This window comes from Apteryx mantelli, chromosome 2, assembly GCF_036417845.1.
Source record: "Apteryx mantelli isolate bAptMan1 chromosome 2, bAptMan1.hap1, whole genome shotgun sequence".
NCBI classification, from domain to species: domain Eukaryota; kingdom Metazoa; phylum Chordata; class Aves; order Apterygiformes; family Apterygidae; genus Apteryx; species Apteryx mantelli.
Window position 1 is genome coordinate 171,702,930 of NC_089979.1, and position 25,031 is coordinate 171,727,960.

The 25,031-nt window shown below is 46.9% G+C and overlaps 1 protein-coding gene across 1 annotated transcript in view; it reads right to left on the reverse strand.

Moving 5' to 3' along the window:
* Window positions 1-25,031, reverse strand: part of SETD2 (SET domain containing 2, histone lysine methyltransferase) — a 58,620-nt gene that overhangs the window by 20,838 nt on the left and 12,751 nt on the right. The window contains exons 4-12 of the mRNA XM_067292225.1: window positions 23,578-23,709; window positions 22,838-22,966; window positions 19,165-19,288; window positions 17,755-17,832; window positions 17,350-17,447; window positions 14,927-15,053; window positions 12,779-12,913; window positions 11,877-12,005; window positions 8,050-8,691 (exon numbers count right to left, since the gene is read on the reverse strand). Of these exons, the coding sequence (XP_067148326.1) occupies window positions 8,050-8,691; window positions 11,877-12,005; window positions 12,779-12,913; window positions 14,927-15,053; window positions 17,350-17,447; window positions 17,755-17,832; window positions 19,165-19,288; window positions 22,838-22,966; window positions 23,578-23,709 (1,594 nt within the window). The remainder of the gene's footprint in view (window positions 1-8,049; window positions 8,692-11,876; window positions 12,006-12,778; window positions 12,914-14,926; window positions 15,054-17,349; window positions 17,448-17,754; window positions 17,833-19,164; window positions 19,289-22,837; window positions 22,967-23,577; window positions 23,710-25,031) is intronic.

The following is a 25,031-nucleotide window of genomic DNA, read 5'->3' on the forward strand; positions in this document are numbered from 1 at the left end:
AAATAATATTTTATCGTATTAGTAATGCTAACGACCCTACAGCAGCTAACGATTGATTAAAATGTGTCTTGCGTATGGACATTTTATAGTGTTGCAGGTGGTCCAAGCCCTGTTAGCTCAGGAAAAAGTTATTCCAACTCCAGCGTGCATCAAGCCCTCGCTACCCGCTCCCCTCCCGAAATAACTACAGTAGTTAAACACGAACACCCAGTCACTGGAGGGCAGCATGCGATGAACCAGCTATTTTCCAACTGAATACAAGCGACAGGGTCAGGCGAAAGGAAAGAAGATCAAAGAAACCAAGCATGAAAAGCCGCAGAGAGAAAAGCTCTGCCTGCAGTGGCGGCCGCAGCACGCTCCCGTGTCCCAAAAAAGCAGCGCTCCAAGACGAGTTCGCAAGAGCTGCACCACCGTACGTGCACAGAGGCGCTATTTTAGCACGGTGCGCTGAGCGCCTTGCTTTCTGGGGGCCAGATTGGGCAGGATTTGTGCTTTCTTAGGGCTGGAGATGGAGCAACCCAAGCGCTTGGGCCGCATAAAGCCCAAGTGCTTTCGTCACGGCTTAAGCTGTCAGAAGCCACCCAGCAAAACAAAATGTTTTCTCTTAAAATATTAAATATCCAGCTTTATTTTTGAAAGCCGGCTGGAAATTAATTTACCGCCGCGTGCGCTGGGCCGTGGGGTCGCGCAGCCTGACGTCACCTTAGAGCGAGGCAGCCCAGGTTTAAAAGTCACACGGCGTGATTTTATTGTTCGAGAAAAAGCACGTGCCCCGGGGGCTAAGAAAACACATTTTCCTTTGGTGAAATAAAGGAAAGTACAAGGAGTCCTGTTGTGGCCTTGTCACAAGCCACAACTGCTTTAAAAGCGCCGCTGAAGCTTAAAAAAAAGAGGAAAAAAAAAAAAAAAAGGGAAAAAAGTCATCTTAGCTAAGGTTTTTATAGGGTCAAATAGCTGTTTGGCTTCTGATTTTCTGCAACTTCTCATTTTTTTAAATGAAGCCCGATACAGCAATTTCCTGGCTCGAATATCATTTTGGTGACCCACAACTTGCTGCCGGGGACCCTATTTTCCAACCATGCAGACACGACTACGCATTTTATTTTGACCTGCTTGCACAGGCGGCAAGACACCAAGCACCATCCCGCTCGTGACCTTCGGCGCCCGCGGGCCGAGGCTAAAGCGACGGGGAGCAGGCGGCATGGGGACGAGGAATACCTCCTCCGCGGTTCTTCCCTTCCATTTTGCGCTCTTCCGGAGAAACGCCGTCTCTGTCCCCTGCCGCATCCCCCTCGGCAATACGCTCCATAGGGAAGGCGAGAAGCCGTGAAGAGCAGCCGCTGAAGCCCAAGAGCATGGATGAACCAGCTAGGGCGGCTAAAGGATAAAGCAGCACGCAAGAGGTGGCAAGAGGTAAACTAGACTGGACTTCCCAGCTCCTAAGAAGACTTTTCCCATTCAACAGGAGAATGTGCTATGGGAAATTCCTGGAAGAATGGTTAATGGGAATGGCAGGAGGCCAGGGGCCACCTAACGCAAATGGACCCGGCAGACACGGACCAAGCGAAGGCGCAGCGCCGCACACAACGTATCACCCGCTCCTGCAATGAGCCGCTACAGCTCCCTGTCTGAAACGCAGCCACTGAACCTAAGAAATAAAGTGACATTTTTATTGCTGCTCAAGTATTTATAGCTATTCCGACTAAATAGAGATAATTGACTCTAAGCGTCAAGGTCAAAGATGGCTGAACTTGCAAGAAAGCATCTGTCCTCCCTCGATGGGGGGAAAGCGCCTTCCTCCGCAGCACGAGGCTGCGACCGCAGTTAAGGAGGCACCGCAACGGGAAGACGGTGGATCCGTGGCAAGATCCACCTCATCGAATTAACTGCCCAAGCTAAGAAGCGGGCAGTGTGAAATAAAACATAATTACAGACTGCTGCCTGGGAGCAAACTCTTGCCGGCTAGGATTTATGCATCCTTCTACTGGATGCAGAACTGCCAGGATCCGCCTGGTAAGGAGCGGAGGCAGCCAAGTCTTTGAAAGAGCAACGAGCACATTCTGGAGGAGTATGTCAGAAGTGTCCTATGAAAACCAGATGGTGGTCAAATCAGACGCAAGCCAGGGAGAATTCCAAAAGCCTATTTTATTTTTGGAAATGGAAGCTGCTAGCTTGAGTGTACGTAACTGCTAAATCAATGCAAGTGCCACTAACAAAGTCCAAATGTTTCTCTACCTTTGAGAGCAACGTTTAATGAGTTACACAGAGAATTAAAAGCGATGGGAAGAAGTCTGTTGCAAACGAAGAACAGAATTTAGGCTGTCCAGCTGCACGTACAAAACCTTGACTCAAGAAAGGCTGGAGAACTGCAGGGTGATCTCAAGACTTGGAGGACGTAATGGTAGGAGAAGGAAAGGAAGGACGCACGTAGTGAAATTCTCTCTGGAAATCTGCCCATTAACTGCCAACTATTTTTCACTTAATGGGACAAAAGTGGAAGAGCAACGGCACGGACCCACACGACCCCAAAGACCGAAGCAGGGAAACAGCAGCACCACGTGGTAGAAGCTGCTGAGCAGGGAAGAGGCTCATGTTGGATGAACATGCCGAGAGGCCGGCGCCGGCACGCGAGCAGGACTGGCAAAGGGGGCGATCAGACGGGAAACGGCCACTTTTCCCCCGGGGTAGCGGGGGAACGAATCGCCCTGCTGGGTGCTCAGCCCTTGGGGCTTCGCGCCGTTTGGCGGGGCTGATGGCTTCAAAGCAAAGGCTACCTGCAGACCGCGTTTCAAAACTCCATCTGCGCCTAATTACAAAGCCAGGAGTAAGAAGGGACTCGCAACAAGTCGCGCGACCTCAACGGCTACGTTAGGTGACCACCTCTGAAGTTCAAACACGAGCAAAAGCCACTCTGAAGAAAAGCCGCAGAAGTAAATAACACACCTGGAGTTCACTCTGCCGAGCGAATCAAGAGGTAGCACCGCTACTCCTTTCCTCGGGCTCCAGGCCACCTTCCCCCTCTTACCCAACTCTGCTTGTTCTGAAGTGCTCTGAAGCTCTTGCGCGGTTTTGTTGAAGTAACGTGACACAGCTAACTCTGTCTTCTACCAGGTTGTGTGTCTGTGCTCCTGGCTGCAATTCCTTTTTCCTCCTTTCCTCTTAACACCTTCCCACCGTACCTCCCTCCAGGCCCACCACACGTGTGAAAATGATGCCAAGGTATGGAAGGGAGAAGAACACCAAGACATCTTCAATGTCAATAAACCTCACCACGAACAACAGCCCGGCCACTCACCAGTGCCTGTTGTTTTCACAAACTATTATTTGCTGTTATACAAATTATAAGTGTCCTGACACGGGCGTGGGATGCGTGGACCGGAGCAAGAGTCGGTCACTCCAGGACAGCTTTGCTTGCCAACAGGCCGGGCAAGAACGGTTTCACAACGCTGCCCTCTCGAGATGCATCAGACGTGATTTGGAAAGACTGATCTCAGGGCAAGAAGAAAGTTCAGTTTGTCTGGGTCATCCCAGTCCTGCTATCCCTGTTCAGGCTAATGATTAACCTCAGAGAAAGGGCGTTTTGATTGCAAAAGAGAAAGTCCACCTTGCCTAAGCCAACTAGCTAGGATAATATCTTAGCCTTGAATTCCAAGTCACTGCTACATAATCCTCAGGCCAGAAGTGTCCAGCTAAAACCTTTTAAATCCAAGACACCTGGCTCCTTCAAAAGCTTTTTCTTAAAAAACACTTTTCCAAGTAGTAGGACAGGCTTTGCGGACCCTCACAGCCACAACTTCACATCTGCCTCCTCCCCAGAAAGGTGAGGACGTTATCTGCCCACCCAGGAGTGAAGCAAGATGCCAAAAGCTCGGTCCCACCTGCACCACAAAGTGCCCAAATCGCCCTAACACGGACAAGTGTTTCACTGCAAGGCTGTGAACAGAGCTGCCAAATCTGTTCTGGTGGTGATCCTCGCTCTCTAGAGCACTCAGCTTCTCTAAGGGACAAACTTTAGATGTATAAATAACCAAAGATGGTACAAAGCTCCTGGTTTGGATGGTGGAGCTGCAGGATCTGCAGGCCTAGTTTTAGGTAAATGGCAAGGAAACCCCAACGGCCAGACTGCCCTCAAAATGCCAGCGCTATTAAAGCCCGCTCTAAGTTCAAGCCGAATACACTTCTCTTCCCCGCAGCCCTAGCTACTGAAACGCAAGCCAGCAAAAGGCTTTGCTGAGAGAAGTTTCACAGCAGCTTCCTACCAGCGTTCACATCTGTGAATCTGAAACACCAGCGGTTTGCAGCTCCCCCTTGCCACGCTCGGTCTGGTGGGTGTCTGCTAAAACGCACTCGTTCCTGAGATGCCAATAGGGGAAAGCACTGGAATCATGAGCCATCGCACCACGTATTGCGTCCGTCCCGCGTTTCACTCCATGCGTCAGTCCACAGGGGCCTTACCTGCCGCGGTCCTGTGCGCGAGAGCGCGGTCCTCAGCGCGGGGCGGGCTAAGGCGCACGGGAGAACCGCACCGAACCTCTGCCCGTTCCCCAGCCTTCGCCCCGCGGAGTCCGTTTTCAGCCCGGGGAAAGAGGTGCACCAGTTCCTCAGAGAGCAGCAACTGCGTGCACGAGCCCAGGCTGAAAACGTACCCCGGCGGGCAGTGTGTGTGCGCGGTGCGGTGGGTATGTGTCAGCGGCCAACGCTCCTCGTGGGCTGAGGAGTCGGGGCGTGCGGCCCTGCAAGCCAGGGCGGCTGTCCTGTGTGTAGAGGTATATAAAAAGATAGCTCACTTAATCCTTTCACGCCAGGAGTTGTGTTTTTCCCGGAGCGACGTCCATTGCCGGCAATGGACGCACCAAAATAACGTCGGCATCACCAAGTTAACCACCTCTGTCCTCTTTCCACCTATTATATTTCTCATGCATCATCCAGCTTCCCAACCATCTTCCTGTGTCTTCACAGTATGCACGCTACGTTCTCTCCCTTCTTCAGCACGGAGTTGAAAATGGAGTTGAGAAAAGGAGACACATGGTCAGCTGGTGATGTTAACAAGCTCCTTGCTGCCCTGAGAAGCTGGATGGAAATGGTTGAAATTACAAGGGGGTCATCAGCAAGACCGGGGAGGACATAGCTTAAGTTACGAGGTTTCAGACCCTCCCGCCCACCCCGTTCAACGCCACTGTTATTGCCGAAGGGATGTTCAGCGTTCCACAGCTCAAACCAAAGCCAGCTTGTAAAAAGCATGGCAGTGCTGGAAAATGCACCTTGTTCTCTTTCCACTTGGGTGACTTAAGTCCTCCCATGGCTTTTAGGAGCTCCGGTGACTATCCGGCCCCCTTTGAGCTCAAGCGCAGTGCCGTTAGGTGCAGCAGCCTCCCTCCTGTTAGCTTAGTCTTTTCATTTAAAAATCAGCCGTTTCGGGGGCTGTATTATGGTGGCCTGGCAAATTAACCCAAAAACCAGTATCTTAACAGGTGAAAGTCGGACAGAAGCAGTTAACTCTTTAGTGCCCTGGTAAGGTACAGGACCGAACGCACCCGGAGGTCACCGTTTCCCCAAGGACACTTTGCAGGAGAAAAACAACTTTGCACAGACCTACGGCACGATCCTGATTTCAGACACATGGGATTGCTTCTGCTGGGAATATTAAAGCTAGCTGTTGTGGTAAATGCCCGCATCCCTAAGACCAGAAACGCGCTGCAGACGGTTAACTAGCGTCCTTTCAGTTACAGGAGGTGAAGCACGCTCTAACAGACCAACAGAGAAGATGTGAAGCCACATCTCGCGTGGCAGCTTGCGATGGGTAACGACTCCATAGCTAACCGTGGGCTTCAGCAAACACCTTTAGCACCCCAAATCCGAACTCCTCCGAGCTCAAGAGGAGACACAAGCGCTCTGGGAGTCAGCGCGTGGCGCTAACATGACACTGTCAGATCAAATTTGGTGTCAAACCCACGTTTTAGAAAAGCCGCGCGTTTCACAAAACTTCACGCTTTTTGTTATTAAGCGCTTTTCCTGCGCTGTTTTGAAGTTTAAACACTGCAACATGGGATCCTGAAAGCAAAAATGTCTAGTTACAAGTAGAAGAGTGAACCCGTGCAGTCCAAAGCAAGTGTAACTCAAAAGCGGTGTAGGATGAAGAATTAGTTTAGCTTTCAGTTCAAACAATCCAAGGTATTAGTAACGTATGGAAAAGGACTTTGTTTCAGTTTAACCATAAATTCAACCTGACAGTGTCCCGTAAATAAATAAAAAAAAAATCCTAAGGCCCACACAAATTTTAAAAGCCTGCAAATCAAAACCTAGTAACTAACGTATCCCCGATCCGCTTGGCAAAGGGATGGGGGGTGAAACCAAGAAACACAACCTAGCTCTTTATATAGAAACATATTTCAGTTCACCGTTCATATGGCAAAGTCTCACCTCTCCTCCCACTAAGATTTTAAGGCACAAAATGATTATGGTCCAACAATTCTACAAACGCTCAAGGGTATCAGACTCTTCTGAAAAATTCAGAGATAAAAGTAAGAATTCTCCTAAGCCTTACATAAATCTCCAGATATATTTTATGAATGCGAATGTTCACAGCTACGGTAGCCAAAACGATACAAGTGAAGTTTCATGGCCTCAAAGCTCACCATGGTCTCCATCGGTGCATGGTACTGCACTATGTGTATTACCCATCATTTTTAATAGCTTCCTTCAAAGCATTACTCATTGGCCATTTTAAGGAGAACGCCCGCTCTTTAGCCACATGATGCAGTCCAATGCAAGTTTGCTTAAAGAGAACTTCCAGTAATTAAAACTGGGCAGACATTTGATTAAGAGAAGGGCACAAGACCTCCGCTATCGTTTGCACCAAGCCCACACGGTTTGGAAGCACAAGACAACTCTGATAAGGACACGATTGCATCTTTGCCATAGGGAAGCAGCAGGGAGAAGTTACCAAGGTCCCCTTCTTCTCCCCCAGGACTTTTGTTATCTTGGCAATGGAAAGCACGAGGGACAGGTCCTACAACACAACAGTTCAGCACCTTCCCAGTACCGGGCAGTGCCCTTGATTCCTCTGCTGGATCCTCAGCAAACGCTACTCTTGCATTTTAAAAGCAAAGCTCCCTCCCTTCTCACACCTGCAAGGGCTATACTCCTATAGGAACGGCAGATGGGCGAGGAGCTTCAGAAGTCCTAAAGAAACACCAGAAAACGCCTGAGGCTTTTGAGTGACAGGTTACTGGAACATCCTGTATTTCAAAGCATGCTGATGGCTAAACATCAGCTGCCCAAGGAGGCCACCTGCACCGCTCAAGAGACACCTGCCTGATATGGAGTAGAGAAAGCAACCAGCAGTCACCAAATCCTTTTCCTAAAGAAGTTATCAACTCTAGAAAGACCTGGATGGAAGCGAAACATGAAGCCGCTGCATACTCTAGCTGTCTTTAAAGGTTCGGATTAGTACCCACAAATCTGGACATTTACCTGATCTAAACACGGACTGCAAACATTTAGAGGTTAACCCAGCACTAAAAGTAATATCGAGAGACTGTAATACTGCCAACAGACCAGTTTCTGGACACACTGCGATGAAAAGCAGATGTTCACAGAACAGGAAATACTGACAATCTCGTGATAACTGAACTTAAGAGTAGATGGTCAGTCAATTTGTTTCAACACTGACGGATACTAGGCCACTTCAACCAGAACTGCTTGCCGCATTGTCGCTACCCTCTTATTTTCTGACCAGTTGAGAAGTGAACCTCAACCACTTAAGAGTCGCCCTTCCCCTGAAGGGCCTAAAAAACTGGATGACTAAGTTGTCTTTGTGGTGGCCAAACTGAATTATCTGCTCCTTTCAGTGTGCGACAACACCAGCCCCTGGAAATCTACTGCAAGTCGCAGACAGGGCAGTTTGCAATGAAAGGATATATATGGAAAGCACCTGGAGAAGCCCTTTAGGTAGAAAAGGCAGTCTTAGGTGGTCAAGCATTTACCAAGAGGACAACAACTCGGCCTCATTGGTGGCATAGCTGCGGGGTACCACAGGGTGCCTCTTACCTTCAGGTCTTTCCAGACGTCAAGCAGCCTGGTAGCCAAATCGCTCACATCCACAATTTTGTCAGTTTGCTCTTGGCTTCTCTCGCTCTCAACGTCAGAGACGCCTTCCTCTTCGTCTTGAGATGGCGTTTCCATGGTAATGGGCTCTTCCAGCTTCGCGCCATTGCTCTCTTTGACCTCAGCTTCAGGTTCAGCCTCCAGCTCCAGCACTTGGGGCTTGCTGCTCTCCACCGGAGCATCAATGGCAGCTTTGATCTCTGGCTGCTGGGGCTGCTCCTCTGAGCCCTCCGTGGTGGTGCCCTCCAGCTGGTCCAGGTCCTCTTTGCCCTCCTTTCCTTCCAGCTCGCTGGTTGTATCTGAGATTGCACTGTCCATACTGTTTTCACTGATAATTTTGAGTCTTCGAAACACCAGCTTCTTGGGGGTATCCGTGTCACCTTCTGCACTCTGCTTGGCGGAAAGATCTGGCGTGTTGAGCGGCGTATGAGCCCGCGACGTGTTCTCGCTCGAGTAGCCATCGCCCTCACTGAGCTGCGGGACAGCGGTCTTGGTCTGAGCCCAGCGCTGGATAATCGGAAGCACTTTGCTCTCCTCCAACATGTTCTTATTAGGAATAGGCAGGAGCTCAAGCGTCTTCATAATCTAATTGCAAAGACAAAACCAGAGCTGTTAGAATTCAACACTGTCTCCAAGAGAGAACTTTTGAAATATCAACACAAATTTGCAAACTAGCAGCAGGAAAGCTTTTTCTTTACTCAACAGAGGTGCCCTGTGAACACCTCCCGTGGAAGTGGGAGCATTAACCACATGAGCTGGGGGGCGGCTCGGCTGGGCCCGGCAGGAGGGGACACAGGGCGAGGGGTGGGCAGCCAGCGCGACCAGCCACGATGCAAGAAAATCATGTTGTGGAGTACCGGCATTGCTTGACAAGCCGGCCAAGTAATCTTAGCAGTAGCTGTCTATAGCTCCCATGATTATACACTCATGAGTTTAATAGGCTACTGCATTTAAAAAAAAAATCATATACTACTACAAAACTTGGCATATTTTAACTGTTTTTTAAGCTAGCAACAGAGAACTTCTATGCTAAAAAAAAAACCAAAACAGTAAGTAGGATCCTAGAATCTATCACGATGCTTGCACAAGAGTTGGACTGAATTTTATGGTATGATTTGCACCTTCAGGGATGAAAGAAAAAGTCATTCCACGTGTCCCCTGTATAAATTACTTTTCGGGTCCTTGCCCAATGCTCTCAGTCCCTACTGCCTCACATTTTTAAGTCATTAAATCACCTAACAAAAGGACTGCAAGTTGTCAGCAAAGGTCCAGCGCCACTAACCGTTATATTTTCTTCAAATGATTCAAAACAATAAGAATGGAACAGCGAGCCATTGCGTACGGTTTGCGATCCCTTCACGTGCCTTTTGAGGACAATAAATACACCAAGAGCTACAGCAGAACTGATAAATCAGGTCTGCCTTCCAGCACGAGAACTGTGCCAGGGGGATCTCCTCATCCGTGGAAAGACCCTCAACAGAGACAGGGAGCCGGGGACTACCAGATGGACTTATTTTGGATTTTGAATGCACGTAAGTAGTTAAAGAACATAAAAGGACTCGAAGCAGCAGTCTGCTGTTTGTCAAGTTAAACCTTATGTGCAAAGAGATATGGACAGCTGTGGGGCCTCCTTCGATCCTCCCAACAATCAAATGAGCCACACACATCTCACTACTGAAAAGATCTTAAAAGTTCAGGAAATTCGTTAGTGGCAACAGGCATCGCTCTGGCACAGAAAGCTGCTTAAGCAGCTACTGAAGCACCAGGCACGAAATGAGAGCACAACCTTTCTCATTCCTAAAATCCAGCAGGTGACTTCAGCAACCTCTCTCTCAAGAACAGAGCCCGAACGCTTGGCAGGGGAATATTTTTTGAAGCAAGAGACAGCCATCACTTTTCAGAGGATCTGAGGTTCCTCAGTTTTCATCGCGTTCATTTTTAAAACCAGTCCTCCAAGACTGAGGGACAGCAGATGCTTCTACAGCATTATGCTAATTTCTGCCACGGGCATCTGATGGCCAAAGACCAATTCTCTTAAAACAGTGACAGCTTAAGAAAAAGCTGTGGAGCGGAGGAGTGGAGACAAAGCCACCACTATCACAACTATTCGAAGTTATCCTCTTAGACCCTGCAGGGGGACTCTGGGTTTGATATCAACAAAGTTGAGCGTTTGAATCCAGTCCAAGTGAAACAGAGAAAAACCAAAGTCTAACCAGAGCACTGATTTCTCCAGTCAAAACTGGAGGTCAAAGATCAGCAACTTCCCACTCGGAACAGAGCTACCTAGTAGCTCTGCAATGCCGCGGCCCTCGTATCTCGGGGAGCAAGGAGAGAAGTAACTACAGATATAATTTCAGGCTTGAGGCTCCCTCAGAGCGATGGCTGCGATATTTATGTGACGTGGGATGGATTCTGTCTGCCCCAAAGAAGAAAACACTGCAGTTATAAAAGGCAACAGCTCAGCTCCTCCTGAGCATGGTTACTGCAAGAGAACTCATGATTAATTCAGTCCCAGCAGATTCAGCCTCAAGAGATCTTCACGGAACCTAGCGAGTCTCCCCATACAGCAACATCAGGCTGACGTATCACAACAAGTAACGGGAACGTTGACTCAGCAGGTGTCAAGCAGTTCTGCTTCGGCTGTAAGTACTGAAAAACCACATCAAATTAGCAGGAGAGAAATCGGAGGCATCTGTTGAATCTCTGCCTTCTACACAACATACATGGCCCATGAGCAACAACATTCTCTGCACAGCACCAGGCTGATGGTACAGTAAGTCCAACCAAACCTCATAAGTTAGCAAGCTATAACTTAAATCAGAGACCCCTGACCAACCAGAACAAGTTTTCCAGGCATATGTTGTCAAAGCTTTGTCTAAATCAGGACAGGTGAGGACTAGGTGGTGGAACCGGTGGCCTGAGCAGACAGCCCTGCCATCCCTTCACCACCACATAGGCTCCTCGAGAGGAGAGCAGAAACCATCCTGCTGCACCTGCATAAAGCCTGATGTTGAGCTGGGCTACACAAATCTTCTGGTGTCCTCATCCCACCCCAAGAGCAGAGGGCTCTCAGAAGCACGTGGAGGTAAAAGGAGTCAATTCTCAAGTCTTCTGACACCAGCAGCATCTGTTTCTCACACCTGAGTGGAGGGAGCAAATAAAAATGCTACGCCGGATACTTATCCCCTAGTCTTACAAAAACCCGTGAGTCAGTGAACTTGTCACTCTGTAAGAGAACAGACATCTGAACTCTAAGGCTCTTGCAGCTTCTGCTTTCCTGTTCTGCATTCAGGACTGGGAAAGCCTCTCTAAAATATATAGCCAAGTTCTCGTAGAAGTGTCTTCAGTAAAGGAACTACCAGATGATCTTTGCGTGCAATGCTGAAGTGCACACAGAAAACAGGAATTCAAGTTCTGCTTGAGACTGTCAAAGCAATACCTCAAATTCCCCGTGCAGTTCAGTCCTGAACAAGCAGCGATGGCAATGATCTTTATTTAAGTCTGGCTCATGTCACTAACTCAGAAATCTAAGAAAAACCACAAAAGCAAATTCTTTCCATGTATTTAGAACCTCCCTCAAAGCAGAAATTTTAGACTGCAGTTCCAACGGTACCTGCAGCTTATTTTCATGAACACGTGACATAATGCTTATACCTAAAGAAAAAAAAACTAAATAAAATCAACATGCTTCCTGCGAGCAATTAGTGAAGCTGCTTCAAAAGCTTCATGCGCACAAAGAGCGACCCAGCGATCCTGAGGGAATTACTGACCTCCAGCTGCAGCTTCAGGTTGTTAGCGGTGCTTCCCCTCCCATCGCCCAGCTCCGTCATCCAAATCCAGAGGAGGGACAAGCCGTGACATTCGAGGAAGGACTTCAGGCAGGACTGCGAGTGTGTGTTCTAGACGAGCCAAAGTTACAGAAAGTCCGTGGGAACAGGCAAAAAAAAAAAAAAAAAACAACTTTGTTTTCTACATGCCGACATGGCTATATATTACCGACAGGTATATATTACCCATAAAACTCACTGCTACCGAAAAAACACACAAAGCAGAGAGCCAGAACCAGGTATCTGCCAAGATCAGCACGTCTCATGTAATTTTAGTGGACATCATGGCTGTTTTCAGAGCAATAACGCATACAGCAGAAAGGCCGTAAGCGTACCCGGCGGACAGCTCGTATTACAGAATAAAACTCAGCGAGAGAATAGACTGCGCAGAAAATTGGCTGCAACTAATCTGCACTGAGTCAAAGGTAAAAAATTCAGGATAATCTTGGAGATAAGCTAGCTGTGAGTCTAAGCTGACAAACACGTACTTTCTAAAGTTTCACCCATGTGAAACTTTAAGCAGCTCAGCCTATATGGATAAAAATGATCATTCTGATTCCAGTCCTTTTTTTTTCCTACAAGTCCTCTTGTAGAAAGGAACAATTTAAAACACCACCCAGGCACATTCGTTCCACCAAACACAGACCAAGCAAAGGGCCAGGATTACACATGGTCTATAAACCAACCAGAACTACAAGTTTCTCTGCTGTGACTCATCTCACGCTTGGTATGCCGGCACAGCCGTCAACCCTTTTTGCCATTTCTCCCTCTTCTTCTAATGAGGGTTAAAAGCTCTTGCTCAAACAGCAAGCGATTCCCTTCCCCTGGGGCCAGGATCTCCTCACCTGTATGAGTTTGAGGCAGGTAAGCTTCTGCTCCAGAGTCTCGATCCGAACCATCAGCCGGGATAAACTGAGAACCTGGTTCTTATCCGAGAGGCCCTCTCCGTTCTCCAGCAGGGCTTCCAGTTCCCCATCCACCTACCACCGCAAGAGACAACGGTTGTGCAATTTTCAGATCATACCGGGCTCACAAAATGCCACCCTACAAGATGTTAATGATAATTTGTTCCCTGGTTTTGGGAGCCAGAACGAGCCTCCCTTGAACACTGCTCACATACTGGAAGGAAAGAAGTCTGGCTTTAATTTGACCAGGTTTGCTTGGGTTGCTTTTATCTGGTACATTATAGTTTTCCTTCAACATTGTTTAGGCCTCAAACACGGTACAAAAGCGCATCGTTCACACTAGCTGTGTTTATATCCGCAGAAGCGGAAGGTACGGAGGGCAGCCCGTCCTGTAACCATAGCCCACGAGCGGCTGATACGCGTTCAACACGAAGGAGTCCTCCACCTCTAACATAAACTTCATCTAATGAGCAGCACGTTTCCAAAGTTATACATTTATACCACGTGCTCCACAGAGGAAATTCCAGCTGGGCGCACCAAAACGCTCCCAGTTGCAAATACTCCCAGCCACAAATTTATCTTTCCGCATAGGAAAACAGATTATCTCTGTTTCAACTGCAGAAAAAGTTGCTTCTGTAAATACCTAACTCATATTTATAATCTTTACAACCAGAGGTGCATCTCCCTCCGCAAGGATGCTGGAATATCAACGTTCACAACATAGCCTACAGATCAGTGCCACCAATTAGTACTTTAAATCCAATTATAAATGACAACGTATGATTTGACCAAAGCAGAACCTTTCTTGCTCCAAATGAAAGGCTGAAACAACCTCAAAAAAAGCTCTCAAAGAAATGTGCAACACAGGAGTAGAACTACCTAATCTCAAATCAATGTAGTTGCAATTTCTCCGGATAATTAAGCGTTCTCAAGACCAAAGAGGTTTCTCTCTTGGTGATACATCATTTAATGCAGAAAAGTGTAAGGAAGTTTACTGAAAAGGGCTAGTTTTCAAGTGGTCAGATATAATCAATGCCTAAGAATAATAAAACACTTTTCCGAAAAAAGTTTTTAAAAATAAAGGTGCAGTTTCAAGACTTGAATGTCTTGGCTAAGAGATACAGAAAATGAAAATGAAGCTGGTATTTTCGCAGGTAGCTCTTCCCAGAAGAGCGGGTAACAGATCTTATTTGTGGGAATGAGGAATTACTTCTTTAACCTGAGAACAATTCCATTTTGTAGGAGGCAAAAAGAATCCATCCAATTTCTTAGCAGCAACCTGCGTTCAGGATGAACTGCTTTTGACTCCTTTTCTCATACTGCTCTGCAAAGTTTCCTACAGTATATAATTATGTAAATCCAGCACTGCAATGCAATGCAGGCAGCAGGTTCATATAACCGCTTGCAAAGGATTATATGGGTGAAGAGCTATAGAAAAGGCTAAAAAAAGAGTCTGGATTTATGTTACATATTTCATTCACATCCATCTGCAAACACGACTGAAACTGAAGTCAAAGCAAATACAACACATGTTCACGCAAGTTCCTCGAAGCTGCCTCGCCTCTCGGCCAAAGCAATTAGAGATTCAAATTTCACATCCCCAACTCGAAGATGGCAAACATCTGCACCATTTTAGCTGTCAAATTTCTGGTAATATCCTAAAAGTAAAGCCTGCGTTGCTTGTCTTTCGCTGAAGTTTAGAAATCGTGCAAAACTAACAACAACAAAAAAAAACACACAGAATTTAGCGTGCTCTTTTTTAACCGAAAAGCATACAGTATTGATGACACTGGTCAGGGTGTGCAGTCAAATGCTGCCACTGTCAAAGTCCCGCTCTGGTGGTACTTTATATTCAGTAACCCAGAGCAAGGAAATGCACATTTAACGAAAACGCCAAGAAAACGCGTGCTCAGGGCCAATAGGAAATAAAACGATATAAATACATTCCTGGAAAACATTGAACCCTCGAGGCTGTTATAAGCCACTGATCCCAGACGGAGGTGACCTCGAGACTCGGATAAAGAGGATCACGGCCTGGGTCAGCTTTTGCTGACGCTACCCTTAAAGACCGGGGACGATCGCACTCACCGAGTCTTTCTTGCGGGAGCGCTCCTTTTTCATTTTTCCTCCGGCAGCTCGGATGCTGACCCTGTTCTCTCCTCCAAGGTAACCCCGGCAGTTCGCTGAGCCACAGAAACATTTCTGAGCCTCCTTGCTGTTCGGGGGCATAACGAACAGACCAGTTTAATAACAGATCAGCTGCATTCACAGTAAGTTGTTTTATCTAACTCTTAAGGGCATCGTGGTCTCGCAGCGAGAAAGGACCGTTACTGCACTGCACAACCGCCTCTCATCCTCTCCCCTTCCCGTTAGCAGTGTTTTTCAAACGCCTGCTAAGCAGTTGCAAGAAAACACGGAAAACATTCATGTCACCGTCTGGTTAGGTGACTTGGACCGGCTTGGAGTCTTCCCCCAATTCTGTCACAAAGCAACGCCGCCCAAAACGTAGAGACAGGGCAGCAAGCAGAGTATTGCACTAACTTTCTTCCGGCATTCAGGGAGAGAAACGCTGTTGCACGGCAAGGCCTTTAATTCTGGCCCCCTGAAAACTCAAACAAATCCCTCGTTTCTTCAACAGCTAGCGTGATCCCTCGTTTTTACGGGAGGAAACCAAGATCTGGTTCAGTTCCAGGCTCTCTCTAGGTCAAGAGCCAAGAGCCAGAAAGGAAACATCAAGTCACTCATTCCTAAGTCGCGCTAAAGCTACCTAGAAGGTTTCTTGGGTTTTGTTGCTTGTTTTGTTGGTGGTGGTGGTGGGGGCATTAACCTCACTGCATTTTGCAAAAAAACAAGATAATATGGTCTGGAAAAAGGCCTGCATCTTATTGCTCAAAACACCCAAGAAAGAATGGGCTGCAGATTCAGGGAAGTAATAAAAGATTGCGGTGGAAGACTTTTTTTTTGGCGCGGATACTCACCAATGGACAGCAGGAGAGAGGTAAGAGCTAGAAAACCCCAGCGAGACAGGGAATATATTCGCCGAACTCGAGTATACGATATATCAAAGTGAACTAATAAAGCAAAATGATTCTCCATCAGAGAGGCTCCTAACAGGCCCACAATACTAAACCCTAATGATTTTGACTAAGCCGAAGTAATCTAGACGTGACTGAAGTTACGGGTGTATAGATTGCATATTTAAATTACTTTCCCCAGCTTTAAAGATCTTCCCCTATGCCTAAAAATAATAATAATAATAATAATAATAATCAAACAGGCCTTGCTGTAAGAGCACCTAGAAGGATATCTCAGAAGCAGCAAAGCAGGTCTACCTCCCTCCTAACTGCCTGTCTTCTCCTCAGCCCAGGAACTGTGCTTGATCTTCTATTAAAAAAAAATAGTAGCACCCGTTCCACGTTGATGTTTTGGAGAGCAGCTCATGACAACAAATTGAGTGAAAGCTCAGTACCAACTCGGATGTTGAAATGCATTTCTGAAGTCACAGTAAATTGAACGAGGAGCAACAAGCAGCTTTTTACTAGAAGACCACGCGTAAGGTGAGTCTTCTCTAAAGCAGCCATTTAGAAGCTGAACTGATCCACCGTGGCCACCTGCCTTGGCATGAGATAAAACACAACTAAAAAATCACTTCTGATTCTTCGCTTACACAAAGAGCCACGCTCTTGGAGAAGGCAGGATTCAGAAGGAAAGGGAAGCGAGAACCCTCATTAAACAACGGTATTTAGTAAAAAATGCTTCATGCTTATAAAATGGCCCTAGAATTAAACTCTCAACCACAGGTCGCTTCATGACTGTCAGAATCTATTTTGAGCTAATCACATGAAAAAACGAGAGGAGAGTGAAATATCTCACCATACGCCTGAACAAGTAGTGTAAAACATTCCAGTTTAGTAGTGTAAAACTCTCCAGTTTAGAGAGGAGAGCTAAGGGACCAAAGCACGAGAAAAAAAAGACCTACGAGTTGGAAAGCCCACACCGTAGCTTGCACGCGTGCCGCTCCGCAGCTGGACAGGAAGAAACAACGTGCTACCTGCTAGGTTTTTACAGCTCCGCAACTATTTGCCAAGTTGTAAAACCCTAGCGGGCGCGGAAGAAAGAAGAGGTATTATTTAAGAGCACTACAAAGTGGGGAGCTGGGGCAATTAATAATTAGACAGAGGAAAGAGACGGTCAAGATAATTATCTGGGAAATTTCCATGGGGGAAAGATGGTACGAAGCGGAAGAAAAAAAGTCCATAAAGTGAAATGGGAAAAGATGTGCAAAAATCAACAGAAAGCTCCTCTCCCAATCTCTTGTGTTAGAAATGGAATAAACTTTATCCAGACAGCTTTTTTTTTTTAATATACAGCTGAATTTCAGCTCATTTGCAACCGCTGTGCATTAGGCGAGGCTTTCCAACGGTTAGTTTTGCAGCGGGATTTCTTCATTGCATCAACGCTCCCCAAAAGCCCACTTCCAACAGCTGCAGCGGAAAGAGAGAAAAACGTACCCATATCTCTGAAACTGGTAGTCGAACGTCAGCTCTGAGCCAGAGGGCACTAGTTTGGTGGTGAAAAATCCAACTCTGAGCTGCCCGTTCACAGTCCACTAAGGCAAGGAAAAACAAGATGACAGCGGTTATCACAACAGCCAGGTTTGACTGCGCGCATGCGTTAAATTAACAGGACTAATCCCGTCGAAAGCAGCGCTGACGGATTTAAAGTTGGCAAACCGAATCAACAGCACTTGCCCATTTCAAAGGCAGATGTTTACATTTGACTAACAAGTGAAAAAACAAAAAAACCCCCCACGAGACGGAATGATGAAGGAGCAACGCTCTTCACTCCGAGCTTGCGAGGTCGCACGGCGGTGGAAATGAGCAGCCAGCCGCGGCAGCTTTGATCCAGCAGTTTACCTTTTGTGTCTCGCAGTTTGGTTCACAGCTGTGGTTCATAAAACGAGAGCAGTTTCCTTTCTGGGTAGCATCTATTATCTAAAGAGAAAAGAGAGAGCAAATAGAGCAAAACAGCCTTCCTTTGCCCTCCCTCCCTCTGCGCCGGGCAGCAACCCTAAGCAGGATACCCATGTACACACTGGGTTCGTAGGGACAAGGTGAGGGAGACCGCGATGGCTGAGAAGGCATCATCCTTTCCGGCTTCAGCTATCAGCTTCATTTGGTTTGGAAAGAATGGGTTTTACAGCGAGAAAAGCGCACCGAAAAAAGGGAAACGCCACGAAACCGTTACGCAGGTCTCTGTTTTCATGACGGGTTAACACAGAGTTCCTCAGTTTGGGGGAAGATCTTGACTTTTTAATACGAGTTTTCAACCCTCTGACACAATGAACATGGTGAAGCTAAACGCTTCTGCCGCACAGATCGTGCTCCAACAGAAAGACTGTGCCCAGGCTTGTTTCGCCCTCCCTTTCACAACTGGGTGAAATATTCCCCTGTGCTCCCTTGAGATCGTGCAACAATCCCACGGCAGCTGCAAAAATCGCTTACTAGCAGGAGAAAAAAAGAAAAGGAAAAAGAGTACTTGGAGTATTTTTAGCAGATTTACTGCAAAGCTACTAAAACCCCCCAAAAACGAGCAGAACATGGTATATTAAACTTCTGTTTATACGCATGGTTCTCAGTGTGTTAGGGCCCATTGCTTAAGGTAAGCAACTCCGCACATCTCTGCATCTGCAGCTACGTAATTCCATAGATCTGAAATAGCTGATTAGCTGGAGCAGAGATAAATAATTCAGAACTTCTGGTATATAAATATTTCAGCAACAGTATGCTGCATATAGTGATTCCACCAGCCAAATTTAGTAGTTCTGTGAGCAAAGAAGTAAGGAAACTTGGTTGCTCATTGATAGGTTTTCTGGTTTACTTGGGTGTCCGAGAATGGCGAGTTTAGCGGGAAGCATCTCCCCCAGCTGGGACACAGACACGGTTTTGCTGCCGCGTGGGTTTGCTTGCGTGGAAGGGATGGGTCCATGCTCCATCTCTTCCCTTGGTGGGGAACAGTCACCATCTCTCCTCTAGCAGGCCACCTACTTTAAGGAGAGTGGGACACAGCTGAGCGTCTACAAGACTTTTGCTCAACTGGCTTGAAAATGAGTAATGGGTTAAAAAATGTACGATATGACAACACAAAGACAGCCTAAGTTTCCTTTCCTCAAGAAAACTGATTTATAATAGATTCAGGATGCTGAAGAAAAGTCACTTGGTACTTTTCTTCGCCCCGAGTCAGCGCTGCAGTTCACTAGGGCTGAGCCCAGCTGGGCAGCGCTCCTCGCAGCTCCTGCACCCCGTTGCTGTCGAGACGCTGCTCACCTCATCGTTTTTCAGGGCCATGAAGTAATAGTGAATGTTCTTGTTCCGAGCATATTCCTTCACCCGGGCCTTGAATTCCTTGTGGTCCAGCACTTCTCCGCAGTACTCCAACACAAAAGTGTTGCTGCAAAGCCCAAGGGGAAAGAGCGTTTAGTCAACTTAGCCACACGCGGTAAACACGGAGGAAAGAGAAGACGGCTGGTACCGAGACCAGCTCTCAGAACACAACGTTGCAGCCTGTTGGCCCTGGTGTTACAGCCCAGATTTTTATACTTAGCGCAGCATTCCTTAACCACTTTAATCTCAGGCAATTAAGATTAACTTCTTTTTTGACACTATCACATGGCTAGGCACCCAACGGCGAAAGGTCCAGACGCAAGGATAAAGCTTCCCTTCAAGCAGTGTTTATTCTCCAAAAGAACAAGACTTTGTGGGCAATGTAAAGAGGAAAATAAGTAGCATGAAGTGAACGTGTGCTGGCAGGTTGTTTTCCTAAACTCACATGGGAAGCCTGTCTGCATCTTGCAGATCCGATGGGTAAAACGAGGAGTCAATAAAACATCCTTTTTAACCCTAGGAAAGATGAATCTTAAAGCAGAGATGGAAGAGAACAACTAGTTACCCCACGCACGCGTGGACACAGCCCAGACCTTCGGCATCACATTCAGCCCCTCGCACAGCGTCGTGGTTGCCTCGGAGCCCATCCCCTCCAGCCCACGTCTAGAAACCATGCCCACCTTCCCCCATCCCCATATCCACCGAGCAAGGCATCCGGCACGCTAATCTGCTCCCGCAGCTCATACCCCAGTCTCATCTTTCTCGTGCCATCTTTCGTGGAGCAGATGGATCCTTCCCTAGCCTGCACTTAGCGAGCATCAACGTAAAAGGCGTCAGCAACGCTTTTCGGATGAGCTATTGCTTAGGGGGGGTTAGCTCCTCTGTCTGCCTCCAAGTCCCGACTGCAAAGCTCCAAGCCCGGGAAATGGTGGCGGAGCAGCACAGCAGCCAGGAGAGAGGAGCGCTGAGCTAGAAATACCTTCGAACGTACATCAGAGGGGATCGACCTTCTTCTGGGCATACAGTCTCTCCACCCTTCATCGGTCTTTGGGACTTTCTTGCGGTGGGACGACTAACAGGAGAAGGTTGTCCTCTCCTAAAACAAGCTTTAGCTCCTCAGCAATTTGCTGCTGCTCTCCAAAGCCTCTTTCCAAATGACAGATTTTCACAACGGCGCGGGCAGAAACAAAAGCAATACCGCAGCCAGCACCAGGCTTAAGCCTCCGTATCAAGCTGCTGGGGAACTAGATCCAAATCCCCCGACGCACGCAGGCCAAATTCAGTAGATAGCTTTGCTGCCCTCATTTCAGTTGATTTATTTCCCCTTTTACTCAATGCGGTCTTCACGCGGTTGTTTTCATGTGGTTATTTCCTTCCCATATTTCTCGGCGCTCTTGAACCTCGCACATCTAGCAGACACGACGCGCGCGAAGGTGAGCTGCTCGCTAGCAGCCGTATCTTTAATGCAACCTGCACACCTCGCCTTCCAGAGCGACACCTAAAATTTCAAATAAAACCGGACCTGACAAGTCCATATGGGGCAGCGCTGCTGCTTCACAGGACCCCTGCTTTGCCAGATAGGCGCAATTTTGTAAAACAACGGGATCCTGCTCTTACACGGGCTAGGCTGCCTTCTGCTGCGAGTGCAGAGTGCTAGGGGGCTCCCCCAAATATCTGGCAAATCTGGAAAACCAGGAGCCAGAAAACGCCACGATTCTCGCCCTCTTGTTACAGTTGCTGTGCTACGGAACAGCCACGGGGTGCAATCACTTCTTTTAATAATCCCTTAACATAGTTATCTTACCTAAACGTAGTGCGAAGACACTCACAGTTAAATATATTGGGTTAAATATGCAGAATTGCTCTCATTTCATTTTAGGTAACTTAGCATTCCTCTCCAAAGGAATAAAAACGCTTCTGCATCTCTCTACGAACAGATCTCGTACATTGGACACAGCAGTAAAACACTCTGCCTTAAGACCTACAAACCTACTCTTAAGAGCGTCAAAAAACTTGCCAGATTCCTCAACAGAAATTTGTGTCTTCAACAGAAGGAAAAAAAAAAAAAATCTGAGTTTCCAAGGAAACTCGCTGAAAAAAGGAGTTACACAAGATCTTTGCACAATAAAATTCCAGCCAGACTGTCTTAAACCTCCCAGAGTTTCACGCGCTTGAGACTGAAGAGAGCCACCGCTCCCCTCCCACAGCCTGTTGAAGTGTAAACCCCGGAGCCCGGTGAAACTGTTGGTGCACAGCGTCACAGTGAGACGCTTCAACAGTTTCTTAGACGAAGTCCCTTGCTGCTCATCTGCAGAGCATCATAACCGATTGCTGCATGCCCTGCGCGGATCTGAGAGGACACCCAGACTCGGACTATCTAGAAAACAAACGATGCTGTGCAAATCCAGGGGAAAAAAAAATCCATCTGGATAACCATCCGTAAGGGCACTGCGGTTTAGCGTTTCAGCTCAACTTTCAGCTCAGCCCCACTTACCTGGCAAAGCCTCCTGCGTCCCCCTCTCCCAGCAAGCCCCTATCTCTGCTCCCCGCTTGCCCTGCTCCTCCCCGCTGCACCTTTGTGCCTCTAACCCGGGCTCTACCACGGTGCAACTCTTGTGTCTAGGCCAGCCAGCTCCTTTACGCCAGAAACGCTAGATAAAGGCATTGAGCCAGGCCTAAAGAGCTTGCAAACAAAGTATTAAATGAGGATAGAACAGTTTAACCAACCTATACTTTTTGCACAAATGCTTACATATATTTTTTTAAATACAGATGGCAATTGCTGTCTGGGTCCCTTACTACTCTTCCAAGCACCGTTAAATGATGGGATTTCAAAGGCATCGCAGCAGAGACGGGGTATAAAAGAAAGATCTGCAAGATGCAGTCAGACAGCTCTCTTACAGAGGTCAAAGACGTCTTGGTCTACAGGCCGTAGCAACACATAGGAATTCAGTGCACTCCACAACCAGAGAACGGCAACAGAGGAAAGACCAGGTGTTTGATTTTGGCAGAGTTACGCTAAGTAGATGGCGCACCATGCAAGTAATATTTGGTTTAGCTAAATGGAGATGAGTCAAGAACAGACTCAAATCTGGAAGCATTACTGATGTAATGCCACCAGTTAGAAGCACAGTAGTTACCTAATGACAGGTTAATGAGGGTGGAAAGACCCCCATGGGTTCTTCATCAACAGGGGAGGAGGAAGGCTCAAAAAAGAGGGCAAATTTCACAGAGATGGAAAGAGAAGAAGACAACACACAAGAACAGATTATATGGCTTCAGAGGAGCAAAGCGACAGAGACAGAAACACAGAAAGAAGAGAACACAGATTAAGCCCAAGCTGAAGCTAAGGCAAGACCACTACCAACCCCACGGAGAGCAGGTTGGGTGGAAGAGAGTAAAACCAGAGTGAGAGATCTAATACACAATTAGTGGACACGTACGTGCAGAGAACTAAGAGGCATGCCTGATAAGAGCATGAGAACATATAAAATTGGAGGAAATTCAGCTAATCTACTCATGTCAGTGAAATTAAGAAAATGCAAGCAACTTATTTTCCATTCGTGAGGGAGTACAGTAGCATGACTAGAAGGTCATTTGAAGAGCAAAGGCTTACGATGGGAGATCTTTGGCAGCTCTGAGCCCCCAACCTTTCTTCTCAGTGAGGATCACTTCAACATCTGCATGCTGTTTCTTCTGGAACCGCCTGTTGGAACAGTAGTCGCCATTTGGGCACCTGGAAGAACTAAGTGAAGGAAAGGGAACAAATCAATTCCCAGCAGGACGACAGCAGCAACAGAAACAGCTCAGATGGGAAACAGAGATGAAGTAACGATAATAAATTCAGTGTAAAACCTTCAAATATGTTTTGCTATAAAAAGTATAACCATCTGACTGTCAACATGCAAATGCAGACAATTTATTTCGGGAAAGAAGATAAAACACTTTCGATCCGAATGCCACCGTACTTCCATGTCATAAAACTAAAATGGACTGAACTTGGCCTCTTCTCTTCACGTTTCTATGGTTTCTTCCCAGGAGACCTCCCCTTCCTCTGCCTCTGCTGCCTGGGCTAAGCAGAAGACAAAGTGTAGGGTTTCTGCCAAGCAATTCCTTTCCTTCCACCCCAGCTGGTACCAATCCTCCTGCCAGGGAGCGAATCTGTCGCTGCGACCATTACACCCAGCCGCGCACGCCCACCTCTGAAGACCAATCCACACTGGACAGCCAGCGCAACCGACAGTGTGACGACAGCTTGTTGCCACTGCCCAGGAAAGCGTGAATTCATTTAAGGGCTCACAAGCCACCTCACACGCAACGCCGCCAAATCCTGGCAACTCTTGATGTAGCACTTACCACTCTATCATAAGCAGGCGATTGAGACAGTCTTCGCCACAAGCGACCTCCCCCTGAGCTCGCTCTTCTTTGGAAAGAGGAGGGCATTCGCACAGCATTCGCTTAATATCCCGGTGAGATTTGTTCTTCTTCCTATTGAAGGTAAGTCGTTGGGATACAGTTTAGACAGTACTGGCATAGAGAAATACCCCTCCGTCTTTATCAGTTGTTACTGGAGGAGATTCAACTAGCCTTTGGAAACTGGGCGTACGGATTATCTTTGGACAGCCACACTAGAAGGTCAAAGGGCAACCAAGGAGACTTTGCTTGTTTTGAGGGGGAAGTGATGACTTTCTGATGACGAAAGATGATTTCTTAGAAAGACCTGCCAGAATAACTAGCCGCCTTCTCACCATACACAATCCCATTTTACTTTCAGCGCAGATGTGTACATACATATGCACGTACACACAGAGTAAGGATTAAAACGCCTTCATTTGGTCATATGAGCAAAGGATCCAATTTCCAGAAAAGTATGTCCTAATTTTTATAGAGAGAGGATTTCTCACCACATAGTATAAGCTATGAACAATTTAAAAGGATAAACTTTGATTACCCTCTCTTGAAATACTATATTCTATAATAGTATATAATAATATACGGGGACAAACTCCAGAGGTCCCTGCCGACCTCAACTATTCTGTAATATTCCATTTATTTTCTCTGATTCACAGGCCAGGAGGAAACCCATATTCTAAAATATTAACATATAAACCATTAATTGAGCACACATACAATTTGAAAATTGCGTTTTGTTTACAAAACAAACTAAGGGGTAAGTGGTCTATATTTAGACTTCGAATCAAACATATGTTTTAAAACACATTTTATATATATATTTTTATATATATATATGTATGTATGTATGTATATAAAAAGACATTTTTGTTCATTTTTCAAGCAAAACTGAACAACGCAATTCAGAGCAGCCAGAAGAAGCGACCAAGATTTGCAAAGCACAGATCCCGACACACACGGAAGCACCAGCGCCCGGGATGGTCCTTGTTACACAAAGGTTCAGGGGGATCGTGTTTATTTAGGTCCGCGAAAAACAAAACCGAGCTTTATCCTCCCTCAGGCTGTGACAGCGAGAGCCACGCGAGGAAAAATAAAGACCATTAAGCTTAAATGAAATGGCAAGATTTTAAATATGCCTAAGTTACCAATACTTATCAGAAGGTCCTAGCATAACCTGGGTGAGAAATAAGAATTGGTCACAACTAGTAAGAAGCTCTTACTCACTCTGGCTTTAAAGCATAGGTATGTTGTTGGCAAGGGTGAAGGTTGTTGAGCTCCGAAGTAATACACTTACTAGTCATCCCTAAAGCTCAAAAAAATGTTTTTTTTTCCTAAGGGATCATATCCTATTCAATATTCCCATGGAAAAGGGAAAAGGCTAATACCCCCCCCTCCAT